The 24114-nt window shown below is 40.3% G+C and overlaps 2 protein-coding genes across 4 annotated transcripts in view; both read left to right on the forward strand.

The window, feature by feature from the left end:
- Positions 1 to 24114, forward strand: part of LOC110220871 (protocadherin gamma-C4) — a 215327-nt gene that overhangs the window by 78906 nt on the left and 112307 nt on the right. The window contains exon 1 of one of the 3 annotated variants that reach the window (XM_021005100.2): positions 4850 to 7442. The exons of 1 other annotated variant lie outside the window; for it this stretch is intronic. In XM_021005100.2, the coding sequence (XP_020860759.1) occupies positions 5019 to 7442 (2424 nt within the window). In that variant the 5' untranslated portion in view covers positions 4850 to 5018. Of the gene's footprint in view, positions 1 to 4849; positions 7443 to 18756; positions 21358 to 24114 lie in introns of those variants that run through there. One more of the 3 variants, XM_021005106.2, reaches the window with a different exon arrangement.
- LOC144455468 (protocadherin gamma-A4-like) lies at positions 8589 to 14941 on the forward strand. The gene is made up of 2 exons (XM_078148881.1): positions 8589 to 11262; positions 14903 to 14941. Exons 1-2 carry the CDS (start codon positions 8839 to 8841, stop codon positions 14939 to 14941), a joined length of 2463 nt encoding a protein of 820 aa, XP_078005007.1. The 5' UTR covers positions 8589 to 8838.

A 24114-nucleotide genomic window follows, 5' to 3' on the forward strand; every position in this document is an offset into this window, starting at 1 on the left:
TGTAACTTACTCCTAAAGTTTAATCTTTTGACTGAATATTCCTCACTTCTTCAACTATTCATCATATTCTTTTGTTTAAAAAACCTTTAACTTCTGGACGCCTTCTTCTAGAAACTTATATTTTGTGGTCTTCTCAACTGAACCCAGTAACTCAGAACATGAACTGATCACTATTAAGAATAGGGATATTATTCTTTCTCTTCTGAACATTAAGCATTTTATTAACCTACATCATAATGTTAACATATTGCGTTTTCCATCCATTGAAATTCGTCTATATTTTCAAATTAATTTATGTAAATTAGTTTTCCCATTCCTATACTTTCACTGTTGATTTTTGTACCCAAGAACATCATTTTATTTATTCTTATACTTAAGTTCATAGCTAAAGTCCGTTGAGATATTTTTCAATCCAGATTCATCAGAAGTATTGATTGTTTTGCATAGATCCATGTCTTCTGCCCGCTCAAAAAAAAAACAACCCCCCACAATTTCTATTTCTTCACATATACTAAGAAGCATGTTGAATAAGACCTTGCTGTGTGGAGTAATGAAGAGTGGATGACAATCCAGAGACTTTGTTTCTAGCACCATCACTTCCCCTCCCTGGCTTCATTCTCCTCTTCTGTCAAATAATGATGTTGGATCCTATGGGTTTTTAATGTCTTGTTTCCATCTGTATGTATTCTAATGACTTCAACCCCTCCACATTAACATCAATCCCTGACTACCTTTCTCTTTGTTCACTGTAATTAACCTATCTAATGTACTACCCCAATCACAGTCCCAAAAGTATATTTTAAATCTTAAGAAGCCGCTCTTAGAAAACTGCTAATGGAATTAATATCAGACATCCTTATTGGGACGAAGTAAAAGTTAGTTGCCATATTAATAGAAACATTCTCTTTCTTCGCCATTTATTTGATTTTTTTTTGCCATTTTTACAGTTTCCTAGAATAGCAATATATTTTATCTGAAAGTTGAATTAGTTCGTTTGTATTTATGTGTTTTTAATTCAGGGGCCATGGAATAAAAAGTATGCAATCATGAGAAAATTACCTATTTTAGTCTATTATCCGGTATGAGTGGACATATTTCAAAATATTGTACACTAGAGATAAATTAGCGTGTCTTTGAGAAGTAGTGATTCTCTGTGAAACTTTTACTGTACCATCACAGTTCCTAGAAAGTTGGGTGCTTTATTTAGTTCATAATAGAAATATCTTCTGGGGGCAGCTCGGTGGCTCAGTGGATAGAGTACCCACCCTGGATTCAGGAGGACCTGAGTTCAAATTCGGCCCCAGACACGTAACACTTACTAGCTATGTGACCCTGGGAAAGTCACTTAACCCCATTGCCTGGCCCAAAAAAAGGAAAAAAATATCGTCTGAGTGATCCAATATATAGTTCAGAATTCAATTATTGTTTTTGCAATCGTCATATTACTTTGAGATAACTGTATTACTTCTAAAGAAAATACTACTTTTTTGTGTATCTGTCATCTTGTATTGTGTAAGTTTGTTGGTAGAAAAAAAAGAATGCCTCAGTGTTATATGCTGTAGCCTGCTTACACCTATCATGGCACTCTTCGTTGACATCTGTGTGATACTCATCTTTCTTTTGTTAGAGGCAGTGGTGTTCCATGTTTTGTTGTTTACTTAAAGAAACAGTAAGAAGAGAGCAAGCAGACTTTAACGATTATCTTTTTTTTCTTAAGGTTAATCTATGCATTTTATTTTTATACCAGTTATTTCCTGAAATCTTTCTCTCCCTTTAACCCCATATTGAATCTTTCATTTTCTGAAAAATAGTTCAAGCAAAACCTATCAATGCGGCTGCCGAGTCTGATAGGGTATTTGGTATTGTACACATATAATCCTTCACTAATCTACTGAGAGGAAGTGTGTTTCATCACTAATGAATTTCTGAAACAACTCAAATCTTCTAGAGAATACCATATCCTTTTGTTTATTTTTTCTTGAATATATGGAAGCATTTGACTGGCTAAAGCAAAATATAACTTTAAAGAATCTCCCTTTTAACATATACTTCCCATGCACATGTTAATATAAAAAAAATGATAAATGAATATGGATAACTTTACTCAATGATCTTCTAATTAAGGGATCATGAAATAGTAGATAGAGAGTTAACCTTGAAGCCAAGAAGACCTGTGTTCAAATTCCACCATTGACACATATTAACTGTGTGACCTTGGGCAATGAATTTATTCTTTCAGTACCCTAAGCAAAGCATAAATTGCAGATGAGATGACAATCTATGTTAGCAGAAGGAGTTGCCTTACTTAGCATTGCCTATACTAATGATACCACACCTCCAGTTCCTGTTACTCTAATTAGTGATATCAATCAAGGCATAATACACACACACACACACACACACACACACACACACACACACACATGCATACATAGCTGTGGTGTTCACCGTTACCAAGGATGATGATTTTTAGACTACAAATTAGAGGCATTCTATATGGTTGATAAGGTCATACAAACATTTCTGGCTTTAGTTGTATTGTGCTGATTTCATCAAGGAGCAGAACAATACAGAATTCCCAAAATGTGATCCATTGCCACTGAAAAGAAATGAATTTGATGGTACACACATAACAGCTGTTGTCCAGCTTATTGATATGCAGTTGCTTCATTCACTGACTGACAAAAACTGTAGATGGACAAAAACTTGGCCCGAGGTTGAATAGGAGGAAAGGAGGCTTTTTTTAAAATTCTGAATTTAAGAAACAACAAACAAGATTAGCACTTCCACATGCGCATATAATTTTTTAAAGGATTGTACAAGAAACTAAGAATCTCCATTATATACAACTTGCACCACTTTTTAAGTATATCATAAATCCAACATGTAACTACTTTCCAAGATCTGCTCATCTGGGATTCTTTCTAACCTTCGTTCTTCTCTCTTCTAGACATTGCAAAATGTTTCAATAACACTCTTTCCTTTCTTTTTACTTTTTCTTCTTTTTGGCAACTCTATCCCTACCCCACCTACTCCAAATCTCCTTTCTCCTCCCCCTCCCACCATGTAAAAAAAAACCCTAGAAAAATATGCATAGTTCAGCGAAAAAAAAAATTCCCCTGTTGGATGTGTCAGAAAAATATATGCTTTGTTCCTCAACTTGAACCCATCATCTGTCAGTCAGTAAATTAGTAGCTTTCTTCATCATTGTTCGTCTGGAATCACGGTTGGTCATTTCATTAATCAGAGTTCTTAAATCTTGACAGTTTCATTTGGCAATTTGCATGCTGCTTTCAAAGATTCCTAGGTGTTCCCAGACCTCAGGTCTCATATTTTATATACCTAAATTCCACTGGTCTCATAATCATGCTGCAAATCATGAAGTAACACAAGACATGAAAGAAATCAAAATAGCAGGTGACCAAAATGACAATAGAGAAATACATATTTGTAAATAGGCTACACTATGATTTTCACACACACACACACACACACACACACACACACACACACACACAATTTTAGCTACCTAAAAGATATGTTTGAAAAATGAGGTTACATGGACAAAGTAAGGAGTAAGATATATGCAGTCTGCACTGGTACTAGAAAAAATTTTTAGGTAAAGGCTTTGTGGAAAGGCCTCAAGTATGATGATTAATAACTCTTTAGAGAATTTATGAAAGAATATGAACAAAAATGAGGATGAGGCTACAGGAATGGATGGCAAATATACCAGGAAGAAGGGCTTACATCAATGAAATCCCTTATCCACTGAAGCACAGATAGCAGAGATACCATTGACTAGTTGTCCTTCATCCTTCGTTTTCAAAGATGAGCAATATCATGGAGTGAATTGGATTTAAGTGAGGAAGAGTTGTACAAAGTAGTCAATCTCACTCTCTCTTTCTGAGTCATTGTAGTCCATTGTCAAGACAAAAGTCAAGACAACTGGCGATGGCCCCGCATGCAGTGGAGGATCTTGTCATCTTCTATGTCTGATCAAGGTCTAAGTACGCCACAGCATCCCCTTCAGCTGCCTTTATTGATGTTGGAATAAATTGTTTTCATCTGCCCATTCCACCGGGAGACATCTTACGCTTGGGGTAGATAGCCTCCTAACTTACTGCTGGGTTTGAGGCCTGTCAGTTATGCTCCACCTGGTTTTGGCCCGTCTGCCCAGGTTAAAGCTCGAATGTCCTCACATGTTGAGCACTTCCACACAGGTTTATTAAAAAGTTCATGGGAAAAATGAGGAAAGGAAATTATCAAGAATGAATCGACCAACAAAACATCACTACTATTACGTAAAAAGAGTGACAGAAAAGTCACCTGAAAAAAGTATTATGACAATTAAATCACCCCATGAGAAGCAGAGTGGTACAGTGGAGATGGCAATATATTTGAACTCAGAGAACAGGGCTTGGAATCCAGCTTGTGCCAATTACTAGCTGGGTGACTTTGGACAAATCAATTCGCCTGTGGGAACGTCAGTTTCTTATTTTGTAAAGTGAAGTGTTGGACTACATGGCCTCTAAGACTCCTTGCAGCTGTAAAATGATGATCCTATGACTTTCTGTCACAAAAAGCATTTCTAATACAGAGAGGGAAAGAAAAATTGCAAAGTGATAAGGGAAAATTAGCCTGTGATACTCTAAAAGAAGAAAAAGATATTTGTTAATCCTAATTGTCACTGAAATGATTTTTTCTGGGAAAGATCTGTTTAAGAGAGACTTGTTTCAGTTCACAGACAGAAACACTGGGCGCCGCTGTCGGCCAGTGTGGAGGGAGAGCTGGAACAGAGACTCCTCTGGAGCCAGCTTCCTGATGGGTAATTTCCTGTCCACCAAGAAGCCTTATATTTATTAAAGCTCCAGTCTCACAGAATCTTCCCTGGAACACACAGCTTTGCAGCCACGCTAGGCTAGACAGTGAAATTGGCCCGTCTGTAACACTGATTCGTACAACTCACTTTGGCTTCTGAGAGACTAGACTTTTTGTCTGCACGGAGAGCCTGAGAGATGGGAAGGAGCGCCGGGCAAAGAGCTCTGACTCTGAGGCCGCAGGTACTGGTCCCCTTCTTGGCGTCTTTGTTCTGCTGCGTATTTTCTGAGCAGATCCGCTACTGCATTCCAGAGGAGATGGCGAAAGGGTCGGTGGTGGGGGACCTCGCTAGGGATCTGGGACTAGAGGTCCAGGACTTGCCGGTTAGAAAGCTGCGGGTTAGCGCAGAGAGGGAATACTTCAGCATCAGCTCGGAGAGCGGGGAATTGCTGGTCAGCAACAGAATAGACCGAGAGGAAATATGTGGAAGGAAGCCCGTGTGCTCACTTGATTTCGAAACAGTTGCCGAAAATCCTCTAAATATTTTCCATGTAATTGTGGTCATGCTAGATATTAACGATAATGCCCCGCTATTCGAAAGGTCGCAAGTAGATTTAAAGATCTCGGAATCCATTCAAGTAGGTTCGTCCTTTCCTCTGGACCCCGCTGTGGATTCAGATGTTGGGACAAATTCTGTACAAAGATACTACCTTGAACAAAACAGTTACTTCGACCTAACAGTGAAACAGAGTCCAGATGGCAATAAATACCCTGAGTTGATACTGAAAAAATCTCTGGATAGGGAACAGCAGAGTTCACATCAATTGGTCTTGATGGCCCTGGACGGTGGTCAGCCGGCCCAAAATGGCACTGCTCAGATCAGAATCAATGTTGTGGATGCCAATGATAATGCCCCAGTATTCAGCCAGCAAGTCTACAGAGTGAGTGTGCGGGAGAATCTGCCCCCAGGATCCTCGGTACTTCGCGTTATGGCCACCGACCAGGATGAAGGAGTCAATGCAGAAATTACATTCTCCTTCCAAAATACAGCCAAGGATGTGAAACTTTTATTCAACTTGAATCAAAAGACAGGAGAAATCACGACTAGGAATAATTTGGACTTCGAAAATGCTAATAGTTATACCCTAAACATAGAAGCAAAAGACCTTGGAGATCTAGCATCACACTGCAAAATCCACATAGAAATTCTCGATGAAAATGACTGTGCCCCTGAAATGACTTTGGCATCTGTGTTCAGTCCAGTTCCAGAGAATTCTGAGCCTGGCACTGTCATTGCACTTCTGAAAATCCGTGACAGAGATGCAGGAGAAAATGGGAAAGTTATGTGTTATCTTCAAGGAAATTTCCCCTTCAAGTTAGAATCCTCTTCTAAGAATTATTACAAGCTGCTGACAGACGGAGCTCTGGACCGTGAGCAGACCTCAGAGTATAACATCACTGTCACTGCCATGGACAAAGGAAATCCCCCTCTAACCACCAGTAAAACCTTCATTCTTCACATAGCAGACGTCAATGACAATGCCCCTGTTTTCCTGAAACCTTCCTATGTGGCTTATGTTCCTGAGAACAATCCTTCAGGTGCATCTATTTCCTGTGTCTCAGCAGTTGACCCAGACCTGGAGCAAAACGGTAGTTTGTCCTACTCCATTGTCAACAGCGACCTAGCTTTGTTGCTGCTGTCCTCCTATGTATCAGTCAGCATCCATAGTGGAGAAATCTTCGCTCAACGTTCTTTCGACTATGAGCAGATCCGTACCTTTGAGTTGATTCTTCAGGCCTGTGACGCTGGCTCCCCTGCCTTCTGCACTAACGTTACCCTTCGGGTGTTCATAATGGATCAAAATGACAATGCCCCATTCATCCTTTACCCGGCACTGGAGGCTGAAGACTCAGCCCTCTTTGACATGGTCCCTCGCTCAGCTGAACCAGGCTACCTAGTCACCAAAGTGGTGGCGGTGGACGCTGACTCGGGACACAATGCCTGGCTGGGCTACCGCGTCCTGCAGGCCACGGATCCGGGGCTCTTCAGCCTGGGGCTGCACACGGGTGAAGTCAGGACAGCTCGGGCTATGGCTGACCGTGACTCTGCTCGGCACCGCCTGCTGGTCTCTGTGCAGGATGGAGGCCAGCCCCCTCTGTCTGCCACTGTGACTCTTCACCTGGTCTTTGCAGACAGCCTGCAGGAGGTTTTGCCAGAAATGAGGGAGGAACACTCAGACATCCTGGACCCTCAGTCTGAGCTACAGTTTTACCTGGTCATAGCTTTAGCTTTAATTTCCATCTTGTTCTTTCTCAGCATAGTACTGGCTATTGCTCTGTGCCTTAAAAAATCCTCCAATTCCAAGGTATTAGGTTGTTTTAGAGCAGATATTTGCTCTCATCCTGCACCTGGAATAATCCCAAACTATAGTGACGGGACTTTGCCATATTCTTATAATCTGTGTGTGGCCTCTGAATCAGGGAAAATGGAATACAATTTTCTCAAGTTGACTGGGGACATGTCTGCTCCACAAGATCTCCTCTTAAATGATAGCTCCTGTGGCCTGGATAACAGTACTGGGGAATCCAAAGTCATTTCTGATTTTGTCATTTCTTCTCACGTAAGTTTTTGCATAAACTTTTAAGTTTGCCTTTCTGTCAAGTCTCTCAATTCCATATCTTTTCCTTTACCTTAAATACTATAAGTTAGTGTAGTTTGGCTTTTACTTAATTTTCCATGACTTTTAGCTTTCCTTGGGTACTAGACAACATTTTTAGTAACAACATAGTGTAAGTAGATTGAGGGTTGGCCTTGGAATCAGTTAAAAACCTGAGTCTTGCTTCCAACATCCCAACTGTGTGACCTTATTCAAGTCATTTAATATTTCAACTCTATCTACATTGTTAGAATTCCCTCACTCAGGCATCACTCTACCAATTAAATCACAAGTCTGGATAAAAAACATTTTCTTATAAGCAAACCAGCAAGGTACTGAAAAGCAACTTGGCACACATTGATGGGCTATAAATCAGAAAAACTTGGGTACAAATACAGGACAATTAAAATCAACATATCTGGGAAATCTGTATATTTCTTTACAATTTTCTAATGTCTGTTTCTTTAGTGTGTAAAAACCCTTTCATACACACTCATATCTGATTATGATTAGGAAAATGCTCATGGAGAGGATTGTAATTGCTGTAGTCATTCAGCATAAGAAAAGATAATTTGCTGAGTGTACAACATGGACACATGCGTAACAATGAAAGTGTCTCCATTTTAGCTGGGCGATTCAAAACTTAGTAGGATTCATTCGATAGAAGTAAAAAAAAAACTCATCAGTAAACCATTTGTTCTCTAGTTCATGAAGCATAATGATCTTGGCTTCACCTCCTAGAAATCTCTTCTGTGGGAATATTGTAGTGTGGAGGAAAGTTTGGGAGAAGAAAACTGGAGTATTCCTGGTGATCTTACATTAGGTCTGATAATGAGGAATGAGGAAAATTGGACAGGAGAATATAAATGGAAATTTGACCTTAGCATCTCTTGCCTACCTTTAAAAATTATACACACACACACACACACACACACACACGGAGAGAGAGACGGGGGGTGACTGTCAGGAAGTCTCTAGTAAAATTACAGAAATGAAGCCTCTAGGTATGATTTGTTTCAAAGAAATGGGAAATAACAGGAATAAGAACCTTTTGTATAAAAGGTGCTACTTTTACTTAGAGATGGTGTAGTAATTAGTTAAGACTCTGGGCGCCGCTGTTGACCGAGCAGGGAGATGAACGAGAAATGCAGCCAGATCCCCAGCCCAACGCTCTCCATTTCAAACTATACAGAGCTTCAGAAGCTTGCACACCCTCAGAAGCTGTACAGAAACCCCAGCTACAAGCCATTCGGCTTTAGATTGTGGTGAATTCTATTCCTTGCGACTCAGCGGACAGAAGAGTTCATCCAGACTGAGAGACTGAACAGATACTTAGAGAAAATTTCTTAGCGAGAAAGTAATGGCGGCTCGGAGGATTCGCCAGAACTGCAGTGGGCGAGTCCTGTTTTGCTTTCTCCTGGGGACTCTATGGGACGCCGGGTCTGGACAAATCCGCTACTCAGTACCTGAGGAGATGGAGAAGGGCTTTTTCGTGGGGGACATCGCGAAGGACCTAGGGTTGGAGCCTTGGGCATTGTCAGAGGGTGGAGCCCGCATAGTCTCGAGAGGTAAGACACAGCATTTCGCTCTGAATGTCAGAACGGGCAGCTTAGTCACGGCAGACAGAATAGACAGGGAGGAGCTGTGTGGGAGAGCATCCGTGTGCACTATAAACATAGAGATTCTGCTAGCAGACAAAGTGAAAATTTATGGAGTAGAAGTGGAAATAACTGATGTTAATGATAACTCCCCCCTATTTGAGACAAAGGAAACGGAAATAAAAATAATTGAAAAGGAAGTGTCAGGATCAAGGTTTCTTCTTCCTGAGGCTTTTGATCCGGATGTCGGAATAAATTCCCTCCAGAGCTACCAGCTGAGCCCTAACCATCACTTCTCTCTGCATGTGCAGAGAGGAACAGACGAGGCCAAGTACCCGGAACTGGTGCTGGATCGGGGCCTGGACCGGGAGGAGGAGCCTGTTCACCACCTCATCCTTACAGCCTCGGATGGGGGAGATCCGGTCCGCTCTGGCACCGTGCACATTCGTGTGACTGTCCTTGATGCAAACGACAACGCTCCGGTTTTTACTCAATCATTGTATACTGTGAGTGTTCCTGAGAACGTGCCTGTGGGAACGTTGCTACTCACAGTAAATGCCACTGATCCAGATGAGGGAATCAATGGAAAAATGACTTATTTTTTCAGGAAAATGACTCAAAAGACTTCTCAGGTATTCGGATTAAATTCTTTGACTGGGGATATAACTGTATTGGAAAATCTAGATTATGAAAAATCTAGTTTTTATGATATAGACATAGAAGTACGTGATGGTCCTGGACTTCTGGACAGAGCCAAGGTTCTAATCAAAGTACTGGATGTGAATGACAACGCTCCCGATGTCATCATTACCTCCGTTACAAACTCCATCTCCGAAAATTCTTCAGCAGGGTCGGTAATTGCCCTTTTCAATGTGCATGACAGAGATTCTGGGGAAAATGGCCAGGTCACATGCTCCATCCCAGAACACCTGCCTTTCAAACTTGAAAAGTCCTATGGAAATTATTATAGTTTGGTGACCGACAGAGCCCTGGATCGGGAGCAAATCTCCATTTACAACGTCACTGTGACAGCCACCGATGGAGGGAATCCCCCTCTATCCAGTGACACTCACATCTCCTTGCACATACAAGACACCAACGACAACCCTCCGCTTTTTGTCCAGACATCCTACTCAGCCTATGTTATGGAGAACAATCCCAGGGGCACTTCTATTTACTGTCTGACTGCCCAAGACCCTGATAGCGAGGAAAATGGTCGTATCACTTATTCCATTACAGATGACTCGGTGCATGGTGCACCGCTCTCCTCTTATGTTTCTATTAACTCCGAAACTGGCGTGCTCTATGCTCTGCGTTCCTTTGATTATGAACAGTTCCGGGGATTGAAGCTAGGAGTGACAGCCAAGGACTCTGGGGACCCTCCTCTCAGCACCAACGTGACCCTGACTCTGTTCATCCTGGATCAGAATGACAATGCCCCAGAAATCCTGTACCCCGCCTACCCCACGGATGGCTCTACAGGAGTGGAGTTGGCCCCTCGCTCTGCAGAGCCAGGATACCTAGTGACTAAGGTGGTGGCAGTCGATGGAGACTCTGGTCAGAATGCCTGGCTGTCCTACCACCTACTCAAAGCCACAGAACCTGGGCTTTTCTCCATGGGTCTGCACAGTGGTGAGATCAAAACAGCCCGCGCCTTCGTGGACAAAGATGCCCTGAAGCAGAATCTTGTGGTGACAGTCACAGATAACGGAAAGCCTCCTCTCTCTGCCACTGTCAGTGTCACAGTGGTGGTGGCTGACACTATTCCTGAGATCCTTTCTGATCTTAGCAGCCTGGCATCCTCAGAGCCTCCCAAAGACTCTGATCTCACCCTCTATCTGGTTATTGCAGTGGCTTCAGTGTCCTGTCTCTTCTTTTTCTTCATCATCGTTTTATTGGCCCAGAGGCTTTACCAGTGGCAGACCTCTAAGATATTAGAATCTACAAGTGAACATTTTCAAAATATCCCTGCCTCAGAGTTCGTGGGCATAGATGGAGTAAGAGCTTTTCTGCAGTCGTATTCTCATGAAGTTTCTCTCACCTCGGATTCTAGGAAAAGCCAGGTGATGTTTACTCGGTCTAACTACGTAGATACTTTAACTATGCAGCCGAACTGTGAGAAAAAGGAGGCTCTATTAATATCTGATGAGTCAGTTCTATGTAAGGAAGATCAGTCATTCATTCAGGTAAGCTTGTCTTTTCCTGGTAAATTTGTTCTGGACTTGTTACATCATATACATTGAGCATGATTTTTCAATTCTACATTTGGAATGATATTTTAGAAATTTGAAAACGGAGGCAGCTAGGTGGTGCGGTGGATAGAGCACTGGCCCTGGATTCAGGAGGACCTGAGTTCAAATGTGGCGCCAGACATATAACACTTACTAGCTTTGTGACCCTGGGCAAGTCACTTAACCCCATTGCCTAACCAAAGGAAAAAAAAATTTTAAATGCCTTAGAGGTAATTTGGCAATGCAGGGATCTCTTTTGCATCATCCCTATTTGAACTGTATACATCTGCTTGACCACTTTTAGTGACCAGGAGTTCAATAAGCCCACAATGTTGTCGATGTAGAATAGCACTAATTAGTTTTTGTTCACCTTTCCAGATTGTTGAAATATGTTAATTCTAATTTTCATTCAAATTCAATTCCGTGCTTACTAATGTGTAACCACCAAACTTATCTAAGGTTCAGTTTCCTCGGATATAAAATACAGATTATACCACATTTTGTACCTACTCCTAGAGGTAGCTGTGAAGATCATATGAAATTATGCATTTAATGTACTTTATACACCTTAAGGCATCATAAAATTCTCATTCTCATTATTAACGACCATTTTCAGAATTTTTTCATCTGAAAAACAACAAACTTGACTTTGCATCTCAGTCCATGTTGATAAAAATATTGAAAAGAATATGACTGTTGTGGGAAGAGAAAGAGAATGAGAGACAGATCAAGTTCTGCCATTTTCCACTCTTTCCAGCCCACTTTCCTCATCTGGGGAATGAAGGAGTTTAACTATTTGGTCTTTGAAGTCATTTCTGGTTCTAAATAACCTATGATTTCGATATCAGATCAAACTTCCTTTTCAATGTAAATGGTATGTGATGATAGTAAATATAAATACTGGGAGGTCCAGCTTCAAATAAAGTTACTTGTCAGAATTCTATTGTAAGTGGCAGCTAGATGGCGCAGTGGATAGAGCACCGGCCCTGAAGTCAGGAGGACCTGAGTTCAAATCTGGCCTCAGACCAAACACCTGATACTTACTAGCTGTGTGACCCTGGGCAAGTCACTTAACCCCAATTGCCTTTAAAAAAAAGAATTCTAGTGTAACATCTTATTAAATCACTTCACTTTGAAGTAATGAAAGGAATGGATACGACAGCATCCTTATTGGAAATACTATCCAATTAAAAACAATTATATTTATGTTTGCAAATGTTCCCCAAATTCTGCATTTGGTGAAAGTGAACTATATTATTTGAATATGCTTTTCACATTTAATTCCATGGAGTACAATTTTAAATGGAAAATCAGCCCAGAATGATAAAAAATTCTCAAGAATGAAATTCTAAAGATATAAAGTGAAACAATTCCTAGGAGAAGTTAAAAAAAAAAGAGGAATGTTGCCTGAAGATACCAGTATGCTTGCTCAGGGAACTCACAAAAAAAATTGAGTGTTTGTTTTGGGGTTTTGTAGCTTATGTTGTTTTTTGTTTGGTTTGAGGTTTTTTTTTGTGTGTGTGATGCAATCGGGGTTAAGTGACTTGTCCAGAGTCACACAGCTAGTAAGTGTCAAGTATATGAAGCCCGATTTAAACTTGGGACTTCTTCCTGACTCCAGGGTCAGTGCTCTATCCGCTGCGCCACCTAGCTGCCCCACTTAGATTGTTTTAAAGGATGTAGAGGAAAAAGAAACGGGTAGGTAAAGACAGGCGAGTACAAAAGCTAGGCAAGTTTCTGTAAGAATTTAGCAAGTGCAGCAAAGCTCAGCATTATTTGAAGCTAGGATCAAAGAGTATCAAAGAATACAAGAGAGCAGCTAGGTGGCACAGTGGATAGAGCACTGGCCCTGGCGTTAGGAGGACCTGAGTTCAAACCTGAATTCAGACACATGATACTCACTAGTTGTGTGACCCTGGGCAAGTCACTTAACCCTGATTGCCTCACCAAAAAAAGAAAGAAAGAAAGAAAGAAAGAAAGAAAGAAAGAAAGAAAGAAAGAAAGAAAGAAAGAATACAAGAAAATGTTCTTTTAAAACTACATGAAAGGAAAAAAATGATCAAAGAAAGGATCAAAGAGGCAAGACTGCTTCTTTTGGTGGATGTCGTGGTGGTGGTGGTGGTGATGATGATGATGATGATGATGATGATGATGACTGATAATGGGGGAAAGGCAGAACTACTCAGCTCTTTGCTCATTTTATTTGACAAGGGTAATAGTCTTTGTACAGAACAAAAACGATCGAGATGAATTATATTGAAGGATGATGAAACACTGACAGATGTAATTGCTGAAAGATCACGGAAAATGGGAATGTTACCCTTTTCTGGAAAATGGGAAAAGACAAATGTTTCAATTTTCATAATGGAGGGGGGTGATGGAGTGTGTGCTAACTATAGGCTAGTCAGCTTGACTTAATTCCTTGCAAAATTCTAGAATCTATGACTAAGAGGGTGGTTAGTGAATATTAAAAAAAAAAAAAAGCAAAGATCACCAAAAATCAGCATGGCTCCAACAGGAAAAACTCGATCCCATTAATCCCAATTTTTTGATGGACTTGAAGGACTCTCACACAGAAAAAATATATTAGACGTGTTCTGGTTGATCACAGAGGAGTAACGAGTGTCAAAGCAATGTTGTACAGAGGTAGATTAAGGCTTGATGTTAGGAAAAAAATTTCCAGAAGTGGAATGGGCTGCATTAAGAAATTACCACTCACTACAGGTCTTCAGGCAAAGCTTGGATGGTGACCTGTTTGATATTGTAGAGGATCTTTTTTTTTAAGTTATAGATTGGACTAGCTAGCCTCTGGGATCTCTTTCAACTCTAGGTTCTTTGATTCTGTGATTATTCTTCTATTTTGGGGAAAAGGAATTAATTTTGTTTTTAGAAGACACTTATGCTCATTAGTTACTTGTGTATTTTGAATTTAAGGAGTATGGATGAGGAAGTATGTGAAAATTATTTATTTTAATTTACACTTCAGATGAATTTATTTTTTATTTATGCCTTTTATTTTTCACAACACATTCATTTCTGAAAGTACCTCTTCTCCTTCCCTATCCAAGAGACCTCATCTAAAAACAAACATTTTAAAGTAAGAAACAGCTGAGCAAAAACTAAGCAAGATCAAGAATGGGAGCCCTATTATTATCTGTAACATGGATTAAAGAAGGGCTCTCTCTCCAAGGGACACTGTTTAGATTTTGTCCTCACATAAAGGACAGGATCTCATGGAATACTAAGTGCATTGATACACAGGTATTGGACAAGAGTTTCTCCCTAGTGAGGAAAAACCAAAACTCTGTCTCTTTAGAAACTGGCCCTCCTTTAGTCTGTTGAAGAGGATAACAAAGATTTCAAAGGTCTGATGGCTTCTGCTACCTTCCCCATCTTTAGTCCCCTACCCCTACTCAAAAGGACTGAACTAAATTTCCTCATTCCTACCCTGCTATAAAACTTGGCATCATAATACATAGCATTTGCTTTGTTTTATTGTTCTTTCCATATACATTGTTTTAGTCATTCTATGTATTCGTTTTCTGTTTTTTTAACTCCATAATGGAATTCTTAATCCCAAATTTGTGTGCTCCAGAGATTTACTGGTATTGTGAAGCAGAATACTCCACAATGAAACTTTTAAATACACCATTGTGATTCTTGGGAATGAATAATCTTTGTACCAATGATTCATTACAATCATCAGAGTTCCTTATATGTAATCTCCTTGATAGAATATGAGTTCCTTAATATCAGGAACTTATTTTTGTGTTCCCATCCCCTAGCACAGAGTCTTGCCCATAGTAGATGCTGTATTTGTGAATTGAATTATAATGACCAGCCATTGATTTATTTTTACAATGTTTTTTACTGTTTAAGAAGTTTATGCCTTCTTTAAAAAACAGATCATTTTGGTACCTACGATCTCATATCATAATTAAATTCCTTGGAGGATGTAGTTATGTGTGGAAAATTTCTCAGTCTGCAATGTTTTTCTTTTCTTGAGTAGGTCAATGTTAAGTCTTGGGATACTAAGGCAACAACATTACTGTAATTTGTTCTAGTGTAGTCTTCTGGTTTTCATTAATCTTTGTTGATGGTCTGCATTAATCTTAAGTGGGGGGAGTTATGGCTTTCACTTTACATTTTACTATACTCTTTCCATGTTTTTGTTTTATTTTTGGAAAGTCACAATGCAGCTTATTGATTGCTTGAGCTGAGCATTGTGCTAATATTGAAGGTCAAGTTGGTCCAGGTCTTCTAGTCCAAACTAAAAGATTTCTCATATAAATAACAAAAAAGCCCTCTAGACTAATGGAAACTAGCATAACACATCTTAATTGGCTACCGTGCCTTTTTGTTTGGGAAAGAGATAAGATGTTTGCTTATTGAAGCAGTTTATGCACTCTCCTGGGCTCCTGACTGTAGCATTGCTTTACATAGATTGAATTTCTTTGCAACATGGTGACAATTCTACTCCGTGTCTGTATTTATCCATTTCTAATTTTCTTTCTTTCTTTTTTTTTTGGCTAGGCAATGGGGTTAAGTGACTTTCCCAGGGTCACGCAGCTAGTAAGTGTTATGTGTCTGAGGCTGGATTTGAACGCAGGTCCTCCTGAATCCAGGGATGGTGCTCTATCCACTGCACCACCTACCTGCCCCCATTTCTAATTTTCAAAGCCAACAACTTGTTTTAATAGGTCAGATTTTAGTTGTTGCAATTACATAAAGATTTTCCTTCTCATCTTATTGTTTCTTTTGATTTGGGGCTGATTGTGACTTTTTTCCTAATGAACAGTCTAACTGCTCTCTGATTATTCTGAAATGATTAACACATTAGTAAGCAATTATTTACTACATTTTTGTTTGTTTTTGGGGGGTTTTTTTTTTGGTCTTTTGGTGAGGCAATTGGGGTTAAGTCACTTGCCCAGGGTCACACAGCTAGTAAGTGCCATGTGTCTTGGGTCAGATTTGAATTCAGGTCCTCCTGACTCCAAGGCCAGAGATCTAGCTACTGTGTCACCTAGCTGCCCCAATTATTTCCTATATTTTAAGATTGCCAGGTTTTTTAATGTTGTTAAGTGATTGCCATTTCTATTGCTTTGTGAGTGACTCTCCTTTAAATTTTTTTGTCAGTTTTAATTCCACAATTATTTCTCAACATACCTACACCACCCACTTTCTTCTTGAAGACAATATTCATGTGTAGACCTAAGTCTTTTGGGTAGTTTACAATCATTTGGTCTCTATTGTTTCTTAATTCAAGAGCATATGCTCTGTTTTTGCCATTTTCTCCTATGCCCTCTGTTTTTTTGCATTTAAGTCACCACGTATTTTTTCCTTGATTTGAAGAATCTTGTCAAGTCCTTCATAAAGTGTCTCTATGTGAGTTCATTCTATGCAACAGATGTTGGTGCAAAAGCTACAATTATATGCTTGTCTTTTATTCTCACTCTAAGCGAAGTAACTAAACATCCTTTGAAATTTTTATGCCTCTGAATGTATTATGAATCAAACTTTTGTAACTCCTTTATTCACTCTCCAAGGAGACATACATTCTTCCATCTTTTTGTCTTCTGGTTTCACATGTAAGAAAAGTGTCAATATTATATTATAGTTCATCTAATATTATCAGCACTTCGATCATTATACTGAAACATCATATTTCCAATTCTGGGAGTTAAATTAATGTTTACAGGTAGTCTAGAAAATGCTCAATTCTCAATATCTCCACATCCCTTTTCTGGTACTCTACCAGTCACTGAAGAAGCAGAAGGAAGCTCATCCAAGACGGAAAGCCATTTTTTATTTTTCATTGTTTCCCAGGTAGCTATAGCCAAAGAATCCATCATTTAGTGGTTATAAGCTGCTTTGTATTTAGCTAGACTTGTTCTCAGACAATAGATATGGCTTGTCCCTAGGATCATATTCAAAGCCTTTCCAACTTGGTAGAATCTTTCAGAGCCTTGGCTCCATTGTTAGAACCTTTAAGAACTCAGAGTCATCTCCATGCCACAATGAGTCATTTATGTAGGATTTCTATGAAGGATGAGCTTGGCAATCACCAAAAAGAGACTGACCTAACAATGCATGGGAAAAATGGATGCAGAATATACATTGTCTAGACTGTGAGATGAATGGATGGGCAACTCATGAATTTAGTCCATTAGAACAGCTCTAGAAAAGGCATTAGAGATGGACACTTTACTGGAGTCAGAACTGTTTAAGAATAAAAGAAAAACCTGGATCACATCTGGAAAATTGCATTGTGGATGAGTTAGAAAAATGGATATACAAAGAATGAAAGTGTGCAGTTGACATCGGGTGGGTTGAAGTAGGATGCAACATGTTACCAGTGAGAATTTGCTGATAAGAAATAGCATGAAAGATACCGGCAAGAAAATTTAAGCTTGGAGAAAGATAGATCAGTGATTTAGTGAGATTAAGGGACAACAGATAGACAGACTGAGTACTGTCCTACTACACAATGAACATTAAAGGACCCAAATCAAAAAAGGAGCCACTTTGTTTAAAGCCTTTCTGGAGGATTTGGGGAGGGTAAAGAAGTAAGTGAAAATCACATGGTGTAAAAATGTGTGGATAGGTTGCAACATGTGCCATTAGAAGAAGCCTTCATACTGGCAAGCTTGAAGAGGCAATGAAGTATTGATTAAGAAACATAATATAAATGGCATAAATGGAAATAGTAATCAACTAGGAAAGTTTGTGTTTTCTACGTTCAAATGTTTGAATGAAAGAATCAATGAGTAGGATGAACAAAAGAAGGAAATAAAAACTAAAGAGTTGACAAAACCTAACTTACACTATATAAAGGGAGTGAATTAAAATAAGAATAAGTTCTGTGAACATGTTCTCAAATACATCAATCCAAATTTCCTAAAACAAATTCATTGAGGAAAGCCCAATCCCAAATACATACATTATCTTATTTTATCCTCGTAGTGAGTCTAGCTTGGTATTACTAGCCACATTTGACAAAACAATAAAACAGAATACCCGAAAGGTTGTGATTAGAGGCAGCATGATTCAGTGGAAAGAGCGAAGGATTTGGATTCAGAAGACTTGGGTTCAAATCCCAGTTTGCCACTTACTAGCTCATTTAAATTCCTTTGGGCTTCAATTTCCTTATCCGAAAAAGGCAGTGTTAGACTAGATAAGGTTACTCTGTAAGGTCCCTTCCAACTCCAAATGTATGACTGTGAGCCAGCATCCTTTAATTTAGCCTGTAGCTAATAAGACTTAAAAGCAAAATTTCAACCCAGGTCTCTCCTGAATCCAAGTCCTGCATTCTTTCTGCGGGATCAGGCTGAAAACGAGCTTTATTCACCAGTGACTTGCTGAAGTTCTTTGAACAGACACAGGGCGCCGCTGTCGGCCAATGCCAAGTCAGAAATAAAAGAGATCCCCTGGAGCTTCCTGTACAGCTATTTTCTGCACAGTCACAAGGAGCCCATCCCAGAAGAGACTCGGACTCTCTGCTCCTTAGATTCTGCCCCTGGAAGACACTGTTTCATCTTGCAGATAACAGAGGCACTGCCTTTCTTTCTCATGAACTTTAACACTCCAGTAAGTATTTGAAACAAGGCTTTTCGGGGACTGGAGAAGCTGAGGGAACTGAGAGACTGAAAGATGGCCAGGATCACTGAGCGGAGGGGCTGGACCTTGTTTCTCTTCTCTTTGTTCTGTCGGGCGCTTTCTGAGCACATCAGCTACTCGATTCCTGAGGAGATGGCGAGAGGATCGGTGGTGGGGAACCTCGCCAAAGATTTGGGGCTGGAGGTCCGGGACTTGCCGGCTCGGAAGCTGAGGGTAAGTGCGGAGAAGGAATATTTTAGAGTGAGCGAAGAGAGCGGGGACTTACTGGTCAGCGGCAGAATGGACCGGGAGGAGATCTGCGGGAGGAAGCCCTTGTGTGCTCTGGAGTTTGAAACGGTTGCTGAAAATCCTTTGAACTTTTTCCGTATAACTGTAGTGATCGATGACATTAACGACAATCCTCCTCGATTCAGTAGAAATATAATTGACTTGGAAATCAGCGAGATAGCACTGCCTGGGGTAACGTTTGCATTGGAATCTCCTCAGGACCCAGATGTAGGTGTGAATTCGCTACTGCAGTATTTTCTAAGTCCGGATTCCCATTTCTCCTTAATGCCAAAGGAAAATCCCGATGGCAGTAAATACGCAGAATTGGTGTTGGAAAAATCACTGGACAGGGAAAAGCAGAGTTCCTATCACTTGGTTCTGACGGCTGTGGACAGCGGGGTCCCTGCTCGAAGTGGTACAGTAGAGATCAGAATTAATGTTACGGACGCCAATGATAATTGGCCGGTCTTTAGCCAGGAAGTCTACAGGGTCAGTCTGCGGGAAAACCTGCCCGCTGGGTCCTCTGTGCTTCGAGTGACCGCCACGGACCAGGATGAAGGGAACAATGCGGAAATCACTTACTCTATTAGCACAGTGGAGACATTGAAACACCTGTTCAAACTGGATAGTAAAAGTGGAGAAATATCAACTCAAGGAGTACTCGATTTTGAAAAAGCAGAAGGCTACACTATTGGAGTAGAAGCAAAGGATGGAGGAGGTCATACTGCTCACTGTAAAATTCAAATAGAAATTCTAGATGAAAATGACAATGCTCCTGAGGTGACCTTCGCCTCAGTATCCAATCACATACCTGAAAACTCCATGCCTGGAACTGTTGTAGCCCTGATCAAAACACTTGACCCAGATTCAGGAGTAAATGGTGAAGTATTCTGCCGGGTAAGAGATAATGTCCCATTTAAAATATCCTCTTCCACCAACAACTTGTATAAATTAGTTACGGATGGTGCCTTGGACCGTGAAGAAACCCCAGAGTATAACATTACTATAATCGCCACAGACAATGGAAACCCACCTCTGTCCACCAGCAAAATTCTCGCCTTGCTCATTACAGATGTCAATGACAATCCCCCAGTTTTCCGTCAACCTTCCTATGTAGTTTACGTCCCCGAAAACAACCCTCCCGGAGCCTCTATCGCGTGTGTCTCAGCCACTGACCTGGATCTGGAGGGGAATGGCAGAGTGTCCTATTCCATCATCAACAGCGACCTGGAACCGCTACAGTTGTCTTCCTATGTTTCTGTCAATAGTCACAGCGGGAACATCTTCGCGCAGCGCTCTTTCGACTATGAGCAGGTCCACACCTTCGAGTTAACTCTACAAGCCCAGGATGCCGGCTCTCCAGCTCTCAACGCCAACGTCTCTGTGCGAGTATTCATCGTGGACAACAATGACAACGCCCCAAATATACTCTACCCTGCTCTGGGGCCAGACAGGTCGGCCCTCTTCGACATGGTCCCTCGCTCAGCTGAGCCCGGCTATCTGGTCACCAAGGTAGTCGCTGTGGACGCAGATTCTGGACACAACGCCTGGCTGGCCTATCGCGTGCTGCAAGCCACAGATCCTGGGCTCTTCAGCCTAGGGCTTCGCACAGGCGAGGTTAGGAGTGCGAGGGCTTTGACTGACCGAGACTCTGCCCGGCACCGCCTTCTGGTTTCTGTGCAGGACGGAGGTCAGCCCCCTCTGTCGGCTACTGTGGCTCTGCACCTGGTCTTTGCAGACAGCCTACAAGAGGCGCTGCCTGAGATGAGGGAGGAGCGTCCGGATGATTCAGACGCTCAGTCTGAGCTACAGTTTTACTTGGTAGTAGCTTTAGCTCTCATCTCTGTGCTCTTCCTCACCACGGTAACACTAGCAATTGCCCTTCGCGTAAGAAAGTCATCAAATCTTCCAATACTGAGCTGTTTTCAAGTGGATCTTTGTTCTAAGACTGGTCCCAATGTCCCCACAAACTACAGTGAGGGGACTTTACCGTATTCTTATAATCTATGTGCCACTTCAGAAGTTGGAAAAATGGAATATAATTTTCTTAAATTGACTGGAGAAATGGCTCCGCTGCAAAATTTACTTTCTAATGATCCCTCCATGGTCTTTAGTACCAGTGATGAAAACAAAAAGGTCATCTCTGACTTGGTTATCTCTTCTCACGTGAGTTTTTTCATTCACTTTATTAAAATATTAATATTTTATATCAATTATCTAGTTTTAAAAATTCGAATAGTGTAATCCTTCCTGTTCTAAGAAAAAAAAATCTTTATTACCTACCAATTCCCACTTATAAGGTGGTATGTTCTTGTACTTCCACTAAAGCCATACTATTAAGTTCTTGAAAACTATGCCCTAGGAATACAATCTCTCATAACTTATGGCAAACTTGAAGGCTTGAAGTATGGTAGGATAATAGACCGTATTTGTACCTTTAGAAGATGATTTTAGTTAAATTCAGAGAGCCTTATCTCTGGCTCGAGTTTTGTATAATTAATTGTTTTACCACAGCAACTCTCCACTACTATCTACTAAGTCTTAGAGGAATTTCTAGCTTCTGGGGTGGGAGGAACACTCATAACCAGGAAACCACAAGTCCTTGAAGTATTGGCTTCTGTGTATTCTTCGTAGCAAAATAACAAATAATTTTGAGAAATAAGAGCATTCCCGTAATATCTTAGGGTCTTCCCCATTCCAGCATGTGTACTAGTTAGACTTCCATCAAGATCGACAAATATTGTTTTCCAATCAAAATTACTGCTATAAATTTTGCAAGGATACTGTCTGGGGTTTACTGACTAACTCAATACTTTTTCAATTATTACAAATCTTATTCTTCCCCCCCCCCCACATCGTGCTTAGAATTGCAAACCTCTTCCTACCAATGAATTCATGATCAAATATTCTCAGGACAGTATGCCACTTCCCCATATACTCAGACTTCATTATCTCTATATTAGCCACAACTTCAACATTTTCAACAGTGTCTGTTCAAAAGGAGAGTTTTGACCAGAACATATTTGGGAAATATGAACAGCATATTTAGTTTTCTCAGGTCTTTCATCTAAGTTAATTTAGTGTAGAAATCCATAATTCGTAGATGCATTCTACTTTATTGGGTATTTATCGTGATTTTATAAGTCACCTATTTTATATCCTCTAGTTTAGCAAACATAATGTAGGTATTCATTCTCTTCGTCACAAGAATTCTGTTTCTTTTTGAAAAAATTTTTTATTAATTTATTTTGATTTATCAATAATCACTTCCATAAGCTTTTGAGTTTTAAATTTTTCTCCTCCTCCTTCCCTGCCTCTCTCCTCAAGACGGCATGCAATCTAATATAGGCTATCCACATACATTCCAATTGAACATATTTTCACATTAGTCATGTTGTAAGGAAGAATTAGAACCAATAGGAGGAACCACCAGAAAAAGGAAAAAAAACAGAAGGAAAAAATAGCAAATAGTATGCTTCGATCTGCATTCAAACTCCATAGTTCTTTCTTTGGATATGGATAGCATTTTCTATCGTGAGACCTTTGGAGATGTCTTAGATCCTAGCATTGCTGAGAAGGTCTAAGTCTATCAACGTTAGTTATCGCACAACACAACTGTTACTGTGTACAGTGTTCTACTGGTTCTGCTCACTTCACTCAGCATCAGTCCACATGAGTCTTTCCAGGTTTTTCTGAAGTCTGCCTGCTCATCATTTCTTATACCACAATAGTATTCCATTACATTCATATACCACAACTTGTTCAGTCATTCCCCAGTTGATGGACATCCTCTCAATTTCCAATTCATTGCCACCACAGAAACAGCTGCTATAAATATTTTTGTACATGTGTGTCCTGTTCCCATTTGTATGATCTCTTTGGGATACAGCCCTAGAAGGGCTATTGCTGAGTCAAAGGCTATGTACAAAAAATTCTGTTTCTTGTGAATAGCTTTGTCACCGTTGCTAAAGCTTAAAGGAAATTCCCAGGATCTGTTTCTTCTTTTGGAAAATATCTAATTTTTGGATGGAGAAAGATCAATAATATTTTCAGATTCTAAGGAATACAGGATGCAAAATGGACATGAGAATATACAAGCTAAACAAATAAAACAGCATTTTTAAAGAACAGAGGATGTATTTATGATCCAAGATGAAAAGGGCATATGTAGCATACAAATATATCAATTTAATTGACATAATATAATACAGCAGCAACTACTGTCAAGGTGGATAAAGTGCTGGCCTTGGAGTCAGGAAGACAAGCTCAAATTTGACCTCTGGTACTTACTAGTTGTGTGACCCTGCGAAAATCACTTAACCACTGTATGCCTTAGTTTCCTCAACTGTAAAATGGAAAGAATAGTACCTACCTCATGGAGTTGTTGTGAGGATCAAAAGACATCCCTCCCCAATTTCTAGATCTCTATTAAACAGCAAATGAAGACCAGGATTTTCTCAAGTGAGGTCAGAGGGCAATATGGAAACCTCAGGGGGGAAAAAATCTCCACTTCATGAAAAAGAGGTGTCTTTGTTTCTCTGTCACATAAATCATTGTTCAAGAGAATATGGGGAGGGGGTTGATTTACATTGGGAATTCCCAGAATCTTCCTACTGAGTCTCAGGATGAAGAATAAGAAAATGAGAGCCCACGGAAGAAAATAGAACTAACCACAGGATAATGAATTTTAGAGATGGAGAAGAGTCCAGCATTCAACTAGTCCAACCTACATGCAAAAAGGAATCCTAACCACAACGTATTTTACACGTGGCCATCCAGCCTGTGCTTCAAATATCCAATGAGAAGGAAACACTGCATCCTAAGGCTACCCACCCCACATTAGACTAGCCTTGATGATTAAGAAGTTTCTCTCGGTATCAAGCCCAAATGTGCATCTTTGCAGCTTCCATCCATTGCTGTGGC

The sequence above is a fragment of the Phascolarctos cinereus genome, unplaced genomic scaffold, assembly GCF_003287225.1.
Source record: "Phascolarctos cinereus isolate Bilbo 61053 unplaced genomic scaffold, phaCin_HiC Scaffold_2;HRSCAF=192, whole genome shotgun sequence".
NCBI lineage: Eukaryota > Metazoa > Chordata > Mammalia > Diprotodontia > Phascolarctidae > Phascolarctos > Phascolarctos cinereus.

What these genes read in the sequence shown, in the direction of transcription:
- LOC144455468 (XM_078148881.1), top strand. Translation starts at nt 8,839, where the DNA reads ATGGCGGCTCGGAGGATTCGCCAGAACTGCAGTGGGCGAGTCCTGTTT. An exon ending in AAGATCAGTCATTCATTCAG is followed by an intron (nt 11,263 to 14,902) that starts GTAAGCTTGTCT and finishes TGTGTGCTCCAG; the next exon opens with AGATTTACTGGTATTGTGAA.